The sequence below is a fragment of the Rhododendron vialii genome, chromosome 13a (genome assembly GCF_030253575.1).
Source record: "Rhododendron vialii isolate Sample 1 chromosome 13a, ASM3025357v1".
NCBI classification, from domain to species: Eukaryota; Viridiplantae; Streptophyta; class Magnoliopsida; order Ericales; family Ericaceae; genus Rhododendron; species Rhododendron vialii.
The window spans coordinates 11,304,802-11,319,260 of record NC_080569.1 but is presented as its reverse complement, the minus strand read 5'-3'; the positions used below and the strand labels follow the sequence as shown (position 1 = coordinate 11,319,260).

The window sequence follows — 14,459 nt, the reverse complement described above, 5'->3', positions numbered from 1 at the left end:
ACGTCCAAGTGATCAACAATGCTATGATGATCATTCTCTTCGACCTTTTATATTTTCGTCAAACAGATGACATTACATTATCATGGTATTCATGAATTTCACCTCTCACTAAAATTCTGGAGTCGTGGGATGTGCCAACCCAGATGGTAAATACAAAAGGATGAGAACAGTCGCCCAAGCATTAGCATTTAAACTGTTAAGAGAATAGATAACTTGACCTTCCATGTACACTCTCAGCACATACAATCAATAATTTCACAAGCAAAATATCATTCCGGATGAGTTTTTCATCACTGAATTATCTGTCCTTCTCCTACTCCTCATCGAGTATTCGCTCAAGTTCTCTTGGAGAACAAGGGAGTGTGAGTGCACCCTCACCATAGAAACCCTACACTTCGGCTGCTTGCTCCAATATATGGCCACTTGAAGGAAGGAAGGGTGAGTCAAATAAGTCAATGGAATGACAAATCTCTTGAGCTTGTAATCGTCCTCTGCTATCACTGCAAAGTACCCTTGTTTCACATCTTTTGGTACGTTGTTATCATCGGTAGTTGAGAATGGCAACAAGTGATCAAGACTCTTTTGATGCATCTCCACCGCTGTCTTAAGCTTTAGAGTACTGATCCCATTCTTATGTTTCTTACCGTTGGCTGCAACCTTTGGCATGGCTTTTGGTTTGACTCTTTATGATCAACTCACGTCCTTTTACATGAGGATAATGCTATGTCTCCCCCTTTTTTGGGGACAATTTACATGGTAGCATTCTTATATATATTAGAGAGAGAGAGAGAGAGAGAGAGAGAGAGAGAGAGAGAGAGAGAGGGTGCTAATGTGGGAGACCAGTACATGTGAATGAAGTTCAAGTTCTATATCACAAAGAAGTGAGAGGATCAAGAGATACACAAACACTGGAGAATATTATTGCTAAGTCTGAGTACGTAACTGGTGGCCTCCTCCTTTACATATGATGATAAATAACCCACCTTCCTGGCATGCCACTTACATTATGATCCATCATTTCCTCCTAGAAAGTTATAAGCATAATATTACAAGTACCGGACAAACACTTCAGAGTTCAGGCCATTATCACATATAGACAAACAACTCTACTACTCTCTAAAGAAATGAAATGACTGAAAGTTAAAGTAACAATTATTGTTGCTACTTGAACTTTATTTTCGTCACCCATGAAACGTCCCTATACCTAGTCACATCTGCTTTCCAATTAGGGAAACTAATTCATTCGAGAATTTGAAGTGGCAATCATTTTAAGCTTTTAGTGTAGTCTTGAGCTTTTCTAATCAAATACTATTAACGCGTATACAGTGCACATGTCTATCTATGTATATATGGTTCTGTTTGATTTGTGAAGCGTGATTCAGCTATAGATTACCTCTACGTTGACCACGTCAAGTCTAAGGGTACAAGCAACGAGGGCTCAACCAGGTTGGAAGGAGTATTATTGTAATATTGATGATGTAAATCCTAGAATTTAAATATCATGCTATACATGGATGTAACTTACGTTGTTCCTTCAGTTGATACATAATAAAAACTGCCATAAACGTAATCACATAAAAATCTCTCTTTTCAATTTGCATTCTCTACTTGATTGTTCTTCGTGTGCTGTGTGTGTATTATTCTTTGGCCGAATTCTCAACATGTTCTTAGTTAAGGGGCTCCCAATCCGTTGTGGCACATGCAATTCGGACAATAGAACTTGATCAAACCATGTAAAAGATGAGCTGGAGGATATCTAGAGAGAGAGAGAGAGAGAGAGAGAGAGAGAGAGAGAGATGATTGATTTTGATATTTTAGGGATCATATTGGTCCTTGTTTGGCATGCCTTCTTATATAGCTATAGACATTATTGAAAATGGCCCTCCAGACTCATACCAGGGACAGTCTCTTCGATTCTATGGGTACCAAAAACATGGTGCGACAAGAGGGAGAAATTTAAGGTAGTTTACTACTTTTTCTTTAAATTTTTACAAACATTTGTTCGTATCAGTCATCTCTAATTTCTATTTTGGTTGAATGGGGTAACGAGGGTGAGGTTTTCGCAATGCTGATGCAGAATTTGCCCGTAGAAGTTGACGATGGTAGAAATGCTTCAAGATTTGTTCACCTGTTGCTTTTCTGAAGATGATCAAAATGTCGTAAGAATTTAATTGTCCAAGGATTGAACCCTCCGCGTAACAAACAAATTAGCTTAGCTCCAAGTTTCGTAACAGTAATAGTTGTCCAAAAGGATGCTCAACTTAACACCAAAGTACAAACGCAAACGATGGAATCTCTAGAGATTTGTAGTCCAATTCCATATCTGACTTTGAACAGCTTAAGCATCATCCGGTGCGACAATCTCACTTTTTAGGCGAGGTTCACAGGAGATGAGAATGGAGTAAAAATAAAAAGTTTCACTGCAGAAGTTTTTAATTGCAGTACAGATAAAGCGAACGAGGGTGTGCATGCAGTGAATGTTCGTGAAACAACTTCAACTAAATGACTAATCATTCTCAATGGAATGGGGGAATGGGGGAGAAATAAAATGAATTCGACCCGAAAACATGCTCTTTGTATTAAGATTGCACTAAGACGCTACTGATAACATGACCTGAAACCATGCTTTCTGAGCACCATTCCATATTTTCCTTTCCAACATTTACAAAATACAAAAAATCCGCCAAAGATGCCGATAGTACATTCATTCATCTAGCATTGTTTGTGTCCTTACGATGAAAAAATCTAAGGATAGATGTGCTTCTCCGGACCCGAAATTGCAGCAAAATTAACACGAGAATCCGGTACCCAACCGCCATTAGGAACAACACCAGTAAATTTTCCCACTTTGAATTACTGTTTGGAGATACTTCATACGCACTTTGAAGTGCCTGATAACCAGAGATCGTCCTTACCTGCCCAACCGCATAGGAAGTTCCAATGTACTCATTCTCCAACATCCCCTGAAACACAAGCAGGTAACAGATACGTGAGATTCAATCAGTATACTAAATAACTAATACAGAAACGGACACTACTACTAAAATTTTCTGTTTTTCCAAGCTATGTAACAATATTTTCAGTACCAAAATTGCCCGTAGAAGTTGCTCTCAACCTCTACTACAAGTTTTTATTTACAGCTTGGAGTCATAAGTCCATCTGCTCTCAACTGCTTCAGTTTCGATTGTGGAGGATTGGTAGTGAGATTTCCATTTCCATGGCACAACCATTGGGTGTGCTTACCTTCTTGTAACATTAACTACAATTCGTTCAGTGGGATTCACAGTAAGTTAGTAGCCCATTACTAACTACAGCATACTTGAAAATTGTGGGAACAATCTTTATGTACAAGTAGAAAAGTGAACACTACGGTACGGGTCCTCTGGCCAGAGATTCCAAAAATGGAACTGGAATAACATATGTTGTGACAGTCAAGTTACTTTTAAAATCCGCAGCAGTATTACAGGGTGTACTGGAATGCCATGGCGAATAATGAGTCTCGACTTGCCTGGATTGAGTAAGTGTGGAAAGCAATATAGGATATTGGGTATGTCCAAACTAATTTGGGTAAAGTACTTCGAACTCTGAAATAGCCAGCCGAAAGCATCATTACCACCTGCAATGCCATACATATGACCCATTAGATAAAGGTTAAACAGATACATGGGCAACAACGAAAATTCGAAAATAGTAAAAAATGGCCCCCATAACATCCACGAGGTCTTTCAACAAAAACAAAAACCAGATTAGTCATGTAATTAATTTAAACATATCAAAAGAAGATGTAGTATTAAAGAGTAGCTTGATATAAACAGTTGAGTCCATTGTCTAACAACCTAAGCATTTGGGACAATTGGAGATTCAATAGGGTCTCAGTGTTCTCAATATTGGAAGGTCTTTGGTTGTAAGTTCCTTTGCATTTGTTACCCATTTACAGTATCCTTCTCATCATGAATGAATGTTTGCATTTCCGTGTGCTCGTGTCAATGTGAGAAACAGTATTGAACAGCTTGATGCAAAATGTTGCACAATTACCTAACAACTAAGCTTAGGGGACAATTAGGGATCCAAATAAGTACATGGTACTGAATTCTGATACATCAAATCAGTCTGCTCATAAGAATATGGAGAAATCACAAATGAATGGAGAGAGAGATGACTAGTAGTTTGATAATAAAAAAAGGCTCTACTATAAGTTCTACATGAAAAGTTTGCATAGTGCATCAGGTACTTACATGTATGCACACCAAAGTTAAGATGCTCCAGAAAACATCTTGCCAAATGGTAACAAGAGCCAACACTAGTCCTTCATTTACTAAAAGACACATGAAGAAATTCAGCACAAAGTACATCAACAAGCTGAACTCGTCCCGAAGCCCAATGAGGAAATAGAAGACAAGACCAGATGAAATGGATATAAGGAACAAGAATGGGATACTGGAGAGGAGTTGCCCAAGTAAGAAAACCAATGATCCCGAATGCTGATTCAACTGTTCACAAGCGTATATCTGCATCATCATGTGGAAATTTAATTAAAGTACAGAATAGCAGGCATGCATAAAGCATCCATGTGGTGTTTCCAAGAATGATGTAATGCTATGCACCACTTGGACACTCCATCTAATGCAAATAATAAATAGTGCTTTAGATGTTCATAAATTAGGTTTAAAAGGAATCTTTGCAATGACATTCATGTGATGTTCTACAATATCTAAGAAAGTACTAAGAACTTTTTTCTACTGAAAGTTTGAAAGTTCATTTGTTACAAGAAATGATCCAACTCGCATGGTGGTTACATAAAATGAAAACTAAACTCCTAAGTTCAGCATGCTTACACAAAAGGTTATAATTAATTGAATGTAGGAGGATAGTTAGTTTCAAGAAAATGTAAGAACCAGTAGGCGTCAGATGTCTAAAATGAACCGCACATTTTGCAATAATAACACTTTCAGATGTCTAAAAAACAGTAAGCAGGAAACTCAAAGGGACTGAAATACAAAATCAGGCCAACACTGGCAGTAAACTACTATTTTTAAAAACTGACATACAGCTGGAGGTTTTCTAAGCAACCCACTACTCATTTGGTAAAAAGTTTAAAAACCAGACGCAGTTCTCAAGCTGACACAACATGTTTTCCAATGTAGTCTACCAGATGTAAAGACTATACTATCCATGACCAAACAAAATAGTATATGCAAAATCTTCAGACATGAATGCCTCAAGTTTTCTTCTTCGATTTCAAAACCGCCTGTTATTACCCTTTTGAATAAACCTCAAAAGCGCTAGTCACATGATTCTCTAGAGATTTTCATTATAAGCTAAATGTAGACAACAGTTTCAAAGATAATTTTCCATGCAAATGGTATCTTACTGGCAGTTTCGTAGGCTACTTGAAGTTAACATAAATGGTCAAATTGAAAGTTCCTATTACCTTGATTTCTTTCCTCTGTGCAGGCACTCCAGCAATGCTTAGAAGTGAAGTAAACGATACAAATACAAATATCCCTGCGACTCTTGTCTGCATTTCCATGTCAGATTGTCAAAAGGTTAGACACCTTGAAAAGACAACTAAACAAGGAGATGTAACTAAAGGTTTTGAAAGCATAAATTAGAGTTAAAAAGCAACACCGGACTACTAAACAAGAATTGATTAACAGTACATGCCTTGATGCAAACATCTCAAAATCATTTTAGGGCTAACAAAAAAAATCACATCCCTGTGATCGTTGACAAAAAAATGCACCACCAAGAAGCCAGCATTAAAAGGTTCCTTCATTTTAGGGATGAACTCCAGAGTAACTATTGATAAGCTGGAAGAGAGAGATTTTCAGATTTGGATTTGAAAGTACCAGTTTTAGGTTGATATAAGCGACAATGAACCAGGCTGACAGCTGCATGTTACAATTTCACTATTGTACGGAAAGCAAGGTGTCTGATCTGAAATTACAAAACTTACCACAACAGATGACAAGGAATGCCCTAATCCAGAAAATACTGTTCCAACACATAGTGTGAGAAGCATGTAGAGAACCAGCCGAAGCCAGTAGAATTTCCACTCCCTTGACACAACCAATAAGGATCTCCAAGTCAAAACTGCAATTCGAGTGGCATTGCTTGCCTTCCCCTTGCTTTTGAGAAATGAACCTTCCTGTGTTAATATTGCTTGTAACCAGTTAGGGAAGATGATAGCCCAGATAGCAATCATATGAAAATTATAGCTGTTCATTTCAGGCATTGGACACATGCACATTAAAAGCACAATGGACAAGTCTTAGGGAAAAAGATAAGATATCAGAAGAATGATGATAAGCCAGACACTAGACACATTCAATTCAGGTACAACTTTGAAAGGAAACAAAAAAAGGGAACATTCGAGGACTCACAACAGAGAACACTTGGAATCATGAACTGAAACATACATCCCAATTCCCTACATTAACCTCCATTTTCACAGCTTGGATTTAATTTTAACTTTTTCCTGTTTCTGATACCAAAACACAATTGAAAGTTCAAGACAGCAGTTCATCTTGAATTTCTCCTTAGAAAACTGAAACTCCATACGTAAAAACACCCTTTTACTAACTATTTTGGACAGATTTTTTTAATACAAAAATCAACTATTTTGGACAGCTTGACATACGTTTTTCAATGCATTTCCTAATAGCATAAGCTTTAGGGGTTACTGGGGAATTCAAATTCATAGGTGATCCGTTACACGGACTTGAGTATTGGTGTCAAGTCTGGGAAAATCTAGATGTGACTACAGCTTAGGGGTGACGCGCAAAGGAAGCCTGCCTAGGTGGGACAAAAAAAAAAGTACTCCCTAGGTTCCTTAGTGTTGGTCCCTTTTGGGATTTCCAACTTTCTAATAAGACATGTAATGATTCATGATTGCACTTAAATTCAAATTTAAAGACATAATTTCCATCATTACTCCTATATTCTAACCACTTTGGAACACTTAAGTCATCTATAAAGGATTACTTAGGAAAGCTACTGTTTGAGTTTTTAAAATGGACCAACATTTTGAATTTGCCAAAATGGAATAATGGACCAACAATTAGGAACTGATGGGAGAATTCAGTAATGCCAATACCTTTTCAGTAAGCTTTAGTATCATAGTCTCAACTGCAGCAGCATCTGCTGATGATTTATAAGTTGCTTCAAGAGTTCGAATTGCAACAGCAGTGTCCATATTTACAGATGAAAAATCTCCCTGGTCATCCTGTGAAAGATTGTTTAAACCACTTAGCATAAATAACTAGGAGAGAAAAAACAGAGTTTAACCACTGTTTAGCCACCACTTCATAGATACAACCAAAAACAACAGCAACTTTAAAAAACCAGCTGTCATTAAAGATTAATACCACTACCCATAACAAAAAGAAATCAAGCTGCAACGGTAAGAATTAGTAAAACTGCAAGAAAAGAAGCAAATACCTGCCAATTTTTGCACATTGCAATGATCCTGTCGAAGTCTGTATTTATTGCACGTAAAAAGTGATCAGACGGACTTTGCATGATTGGGCACGGAAATCCAGCATTTGAAAAGTGCTTCATCAACAGAAGGCATGTTAGTTACAAGGCACATATGAGGAAAAGTAAATCATAACTAAGAATCTCAGACGATAGCAACAGTATTTGATGTTCACGTCCTCACATTACTCCTGGACATCCTAGCAGCATCTAATAATGTAATAACATAGAAGAAGAATAGCCGTTCAAAAAAAAAAACATAGAAGAAGAATATAAATAGTAAGGATGAATAACCAGTATCATTAGTCTTTACTACCTCAATCGTCTTAATTTGACAATCACTCGATTCCAAATCTAGAAACACCACATATAATGGGCTCACAAACTCTTTAACAAAGCTCTAGATTGAAAAGGGCAAATGAATATTTTCTGGTGACGTATTACCTGCAAACAAGCCAATGTCTCTCCAAAAAACAGTGTGTTTCCGTTTGAAAGCAGACAGATTCGGTCAAAGAGGCCAAACACTTCTGTGCTGCTCTGGTTGATAGTAAATATAAGAGTGCAACCTGTGCTCGCAAGCTTCTTTAATGTAACCATCATCAGAAGTGCTGAAACACTGGAAAAAGGAGAACCCGGTTTTAGTTGTCATCAGAGTAAAGCACATGGTACAACATCATGACATAGCAGTATAGCACTTCTAGGGGCATTGAGTCACAATCCACTTAACGCCCTTGACCCTTTCTGTTTTAAAGCAGAGAAAGAACATGGAGAAACAGGAAAACAAAAAAACCTGTTAAGATGATAAAGAGGCTCGTCTATAAAGAGAACATGCGGTCTCATGACAAGCTCTCGAGCAATACTAACACGTCTTCTCTCGCCATTCGGAAGGCCCTTCTGGTAACAGTGACCACCTATGAGTTTATTTGCATAATCACCCAGAGACATAGCAAGGATAGCATCCTCAACCACACTCCTTCTCTGACAGAAGAAACCAGGAAGCTGGAGCAGTGCCGAGTAGTAAAGGAACTCACGCACGGTCAGGGATCCAATAAGTGTGGTTTCCCTCTCAACAAATCCCTGTTTACAATGCCACATCAGAATTTGCAAACTCAAAAAATTATAGACATTGAAAGATGCACTGCAATCATGAGGTTCAAATCTAAGGCAGTCTTCCAGCCTGATATCAAAATCAAACCAAGTATAACTTGTTCATGTACTTTTACACAGCACATGATAATATAAATGAGTCTCTTGATAAGCAAATTATACAGTATGGAAAGATGCAGAAAGCACCGTCAATAGTGTGCAAGTTCAATGAAGAGAAGTTGAGAAGGATTTATGTGGTTCGGCAAGGATGAAACAGAAAGAGAACTATAAAATATTGAATTCCAAGATTTAGATTCATAGAATTAGAGACTACTCCCAACGAAATCTACTAATATCTCACTTCTAGAAAGCTCAACTGAAAAACAAACCCATCATACACACTGCACCCTGTTGCTTTCACACAACCCAACCACTTCCAAAGTCTCATCCTTGACCTGCACACATTAACTGTTGTCAAATAATCTGTTGGCTTTACTGTTTAATTCTCACTGATCTTCATCTTCTCCTTCTCCTTCTGCTTTTTGGGGTTGTAAACTCCCTGGTTTTAGTGTTTATATGCATTTTTACTGCAAGATTTCAATCTTTGGTGTCCTAGATATCTCTTATATGTATTTTATAGTCTTTTCGGTAATTTTGTTTCTTTCACAAAACAACAAAGAAAGGTTTGACCCAAAAAAAACAACAAAGAAAGACAAAGCACTAGAATAGCATGTCACAACAAGCACACAAATTGCATCTCTTTTGATACCGAAAAAATTATACACTTCTAACCACTAATTACAGTTCACTAATTCCAATTTTTTTAGCAAATTCGTAAGTTAAGAATAGGCTTGTCACAAACCAATGTCACGGACACTACAAACACATGGGTAAAAGAAATATGGTAACAGATTGATTTGAGTGTTGACATCCGGGAGTTCGGGAATGGATTCAAGTTTTGCAATCTGAAGAGAATCCTGTGAGCTCAGGTTTTGAACCAACAGAAGGGGGATCAGCCATAGTGGCTGAATTGATGATTGTTAATTTATAAGCAACATGCAATTGTAAAGGAGACCGTGCAAGGTGAGTGGAGGTCGTATAAGATAGTTCATAAGTCACTGTCTTATCTGAAATCTGTAGAAGAGAAGAGAATCTAACGTGTATAGAGTTGTACACAAATCAATCAGCAAGGTCATCATTTGTCATTAAATTTTTTGTATTTGGACAAGTAGAAACGTAACTATTGCAGTTTTCATATACGATGGAAGTTGCAGTTTCACTATAACTTTTACTGATACAAAACCAAGCAAAGCATTTTGAGAAGATACCAAATTAAGCCAAAAGCCCAATACACACCTCAATGTAAATTATCACTGAGTAGATTCAATGGACACAACATAATTCATTACTTACATAAGACCCATATGGCAAGCGTGATTTCTGTCCATTCACAAACACCTCCCCATACATCTTGGCCGAATCATGCAACCTTCCTACATTACAAAAAAAAAAATTAGTTGTTCCATCTACGTAATTAAGTGCACTTCCGGTAATAACAACCAATGTAATGCTAGAAACCTGCAAGAGCTCTCAATAGTGTCGATTTCCCGGACTTGGCGGGACCCATAATAACTGTCATTGTCCCCGGTAATGCATACCCGTTTGAACTCTTCACAACCTTATCAGAGTACTTTCTTTTTCCCTTTATAGAAACGGTTAAGTCCTTCCAAGCAAGTGAAGCCCCTGCAATATTTCTCACAACAACAGCACCCTCCGGCAACGGTGGGGATGGAAATGACCCACTATTGAGCTTTGAGAGAGATGGTGACGCTGGAGTGGTGGCAGCATTGATGGAATCGCCACCTTCCTCCATCCTAACTTCGACATCCGTGTCATCCCAAACTGGTGAATCTTCGAAGGATATGGGTTGCCTGACTGAACCAGGTTTCCGTAGATAGAAAAAATTACTTGAAGGCACCCTGCTCGCTGGACTACTCGCCGACGAAGAAGAAGATCTGTAGTTATCTGATTGAGTCTGTATTTCTTCCATTTGACCTTTTCCAATAACTGATCGCATTAGAATACATAACAAAATTCTTATGAGTACTTTAATGGACTGAATGCATAACAAAAGACTTTCAATAACTCAAAAATTCAATTGCACGTCTATTTACTTTTTAGATGAACAACCCAGAAACCCGAATGCCTTCAATCCAGTTGAGTATTTGAGACAGCTGTTCCTGCATCCAGCAGAAATTAAGCTAATAAATTACAGGAAACAAATGCAATGTCCGACTGGAGAAGTAATTTCCAATTGGATGCAAATTCAGAATCAATAAAACTTCTCAGATACTGTTTTGGAAACATAACACGCTCAATGTCCTCATTATCTTATTTATTTGTGGAGGGAAAAAGTTGTTAAGAACTTGAAAACATCTTTTTAATGGCAGCTAAAAGTTGGATTCATTTCTGGAAAAAGCCCACAAATCAAGTTTCGAGAAAATGGCAACTAGTTGAATCTCCTGAATAGTTATTTGCAAAATTGATTCTAAAAACTGCTAAAATAGAGGCTTGTTTTCTGATAAACAGAAGAAGATAAACGCACATAGAAAATCAAATCTTGGGTCTTTGCCTAGTTGAGGCGAACTTTTGCAACAGTCACAACATTTTCTTTTCTTGGCTTATTTTTTTCTTTTCTTCTTTTCTTGGATTACTTATTTCCCCAACTCTACAGTTTCTTAAAATGAGCCAAGAAACCCAAAAGGATGAATACACATACATATCACACTTCTAGACAGCATAAAGAAGATATGCGAGCAGGTGATTTCATTTGATTCATTCCAAAAAAATCATTTTCCCTACAAGAAAACCCACCAACTCCTTGCAATAAGCAGTGCAACCCAACTTAGACAGTGGAATTTAAGACCCAGAAAACAACAAAGAGTGTTAAAGACTAGACAAGAAGAAAAAAAATACTGAGTGCGAAAGAGAGATAAGGGACTTACCTGGATCGGAGGTGGAGGTGGAGGTGGAGGTGGAGAGAGGGCAGAGAAAGGAGAGTGTGAAAGGAGTGATATATGAAAAGGACAATGAAATACTGAAATGTATTGGATAACTATAGTGGATCTTTTTGACCCGCTTGTTTTCCGGTTATTGTAATGTCTCTTGCTTACTTTATGCTACTACTACTTTTTTTTTCTTTTCTTTTTTTTTTTTATTTTCCTTAGTTTATGCACAAATATGGGTACATTATTTCAAAGAGCAATCATTATGTCTTGATACCTTAGATTTCAAAGAGAACATGAATGTGTAAGGTACTGGAATAAACTTTCGCTTTGTTCTGGGTAGCCCAAGCTTATAAATTACACCAAAACAATCCGGCATAAAAAAATCTGGCATTTGGAATATGGTTCAGCCGTTAGTCACGCAGTTTATTAAAATTGCATTTGTTTGCGCTCTCAATCATCTCTGTGCTCAAACTTTTAACCTTCGCACTCGCGAATTATAGTTGTTTGAGAAGTTTTTAAAAGACACTTTGACACTCGCGCTCCTGCATCCGTCCTGTCCGTGCATTATGTGAATTAGCACAGGGCACCCGTGGCAGTAATCTATCCCGCATATTTTTTTTCATAAAAAAGGATAAGAATAGATAAAATCGAATGAACAGTGTCATCATTGGTTATACAAGGAATCTGCCCTCAGTAGGTGACAGATAGTATCCGTCCAGTTTAAGTAATTGTACGTATAAAATGATTCAAAAGAGTATAATTGCAGAAATATGAAATGTTAAGTTGCAAGCAAGCTTAGCGTATAATAATAATAATAGTAACTAGGATCGATCATGGCAAATTGGCAATCATCAGAAGTTTCTTTCGTTGTAATTAATCCACTGCAAGATGATTTCAGTTAATAATTATAGGCGTGGACAATGTTTAATTAATTGCTTATAGCACATACCAAAATATTCCTTAAAATAACATGACCCGCAAGAACTTTGCAAGCTAGCCCAAGTGAATGGGCGTTCGAAATTTATCTAGTCATAGGATCAACTCCCCCAACCCTCACTGACCCACTAACATGCACGGCATGTTTGGAAGGGGTCACAGACTCACAGGGAGGCTAGATATGGGACAGGGAAAAAACATTCTTCAAAAAATCAGTTTGATTCAATATCGATATATAGGTATATCAAAAATTAAATTTTGATTTATAAAACCGATGCATGTATCATTTTAACTTAAAAAACTATTGACTGAATTCAGACCGTTGATTTTATAAACCAAAATTCAAAATAATACATGCCGTCGATTTTATAAACCAAAATTCAATTTTTGATATAGTTATCGATGTTGGGTCAAGCTATTTTTTTTTGCATATATACACTACTCTGTGGGCCCTATAAAATAAACGGTTCAGATTATTGCGATAAACTGTCGATAGAGCCCACACATGGCAGCGGTACAAACCCCATGTTTGCACCTCTTCCGTAAATAAGTTAATCTCTAAAAGAAAAGAAGCATAAAGAAAAGAAGCAGAGGAAGTTCTGAAAACAACATTAAAGTATGTTTTAAAAGTGTAAAAAAAAATGTGAGATGTGCATAGAGATTCCAATGTATTTTTAATTTCCAGCTTACTCGCTGGCTAATTGGCAATCATTAGCACATTCTATTACAATAATCCTATCTTAAGGGTGGTATATGCTATATACTATCTACTGAATTGTTTTAGGCCCCATTACTTCCCAAGCTTATAGGCCCCATTCTAAATACATTTCTGTACACTGTACAGGTAGTAATACAAACCCTATCTAAACAATCAAAAGCCCCTCAAATTTCCAAGTTTCCATAATTTCGACCCTTTAAATGTTTTAAGAAATCAAAAAAAAAAAAAGTTCATACATACCCAAAGTCCATGCAAAAAATTCTTATCTATAGTCAAAATAGGATATTTTCTTGTCCATTGTCAACCCTTAATAATAAAGATTCTTTTTTTTAAAAAAAAAATTCTGGTGCTTGTTGTCATAAAGAAGATTCAATAATAAAGAATAATTCTAATCTTATTAGTTATTAGAAGCCCACTTATGGACTTTGCTTCAAGCCTCCTAGAATATTATTAAAAACGTAGCACTAGTTAATTATGGAAAATGATATTGGCACCTCAAAAATTGATACAGGCACTCCAAAAATAAAAGAAAGTGACTTTGGAATTACATTGATTTTAAAGTGTCTGCATTAATTTTTGGAGTGTCAATATCATTTCTCTTAATTTTATATATATAATCTTAATTATGAATACATAGAGCAACAAACTCATTATCTTGAGCCGTGGGATAGCACTATCCCTGTCATAGCTAGGGTCATAGGAATAGCCCTTTTTGGGCCTTCATGCACTGGATATACAAGTCTCTTTCCATGCATTAATGTCGTAGGTTTTGGTTGGCCGATGTTTATCACATTAATGGACCAATGATCAATGGTCCTGTGTCCACCTCCTCTGATGAATCGTAGAGATAGTTGACAAATCTATTTTAATTTGCAATTGCATGGACGAAATTTAGGGTTATGCTACAATACACACTCTCTTTTTGGGATATGATAATCCACCAATGAGAGGAGTAACATTTCACCGGGAAGCATAACATTGGCGTGACATTTTAGCCAGTAGAGGTAACACCTATGAAGGATGCGTTATGACATTTTAGCCAATAGAGGTAACACCTATGAAGGATGAGTATCATATGTACCTCTAATCATTGAGAGATGTAACTTTTTTTTTGAAAGTAAGGGGTGTGTTGGAGCTTTTCCCCAAAATTTAATATTTCCTGACTTCAAACCTGCGGTGTCTATGCCTTAAAAAAAATAATTCATGGTGTTTCCCCACAATTCCATATCTTTCGA

At 37.0% G+C, this 14,459-nt stretch overlaps 1 protein-coding gene across 3 annotated transcripts; it reads right to left on the bottom strand.

Moving 5' to 3' along the window:
- Positions 1 to 2,553: 2,553 nt before the first annotated feature.
- On the bottom strand, positions 2,554 to 11,713 carry LOC131314948 (ABC transporter G family member 3). 3 transcript variants are annotated; one of them, XM_058343933.1, is made up of 13 exons: positions 11,568 to 11,712; positions 10,737 to 10,802; positions 10,141 to 10,629; positions 9,976 to 10,055; positions 8,267 to 8,553; positions 7,921 to 8,092; positions 7,441 to 7,554; positions 7,097 to 7,225; positions 5,957 to 6,148; positions 5,432 to 5,518; positions 4,236 to 4,508; positions 3,509 to 3,616; positions 2,554 to 2,963 (listed from the first exon to the last, which is right to left on the bottom strand). In XM_058343933.1, exons 3-13 carry the CDS (start codon positions 10,610 to 10,612, stop codon positions 2,709 to 2,711), a joined length of 2,169 nt encoding a protein of 722 aa, XP_058199916.1. In that variant the 5' UTR covers positions 10,613 to 10,629; positions 10,737 to 10,802; positions 11,568 to 11,712; the 3' UTR covers positions 2,554 to 2,708. The 3 variants fall into 3 exon arrangements, with proteins under 3 accessions (XP_058199916.1, XP_058199917.1, XP_058199915.1); XM_058343934.1 differs by having other exon boundaries at positions 10,737 to 10,796; positions 11,568 to 11,666; XM_058343932.1 differs by having other exon boundaries at positions 10,141 to 10,802; positions 11,568 to 11,713.
- Between the last annotated feature and the right edge of the window lie 2,746 nt (positions 11,714 to 14,459).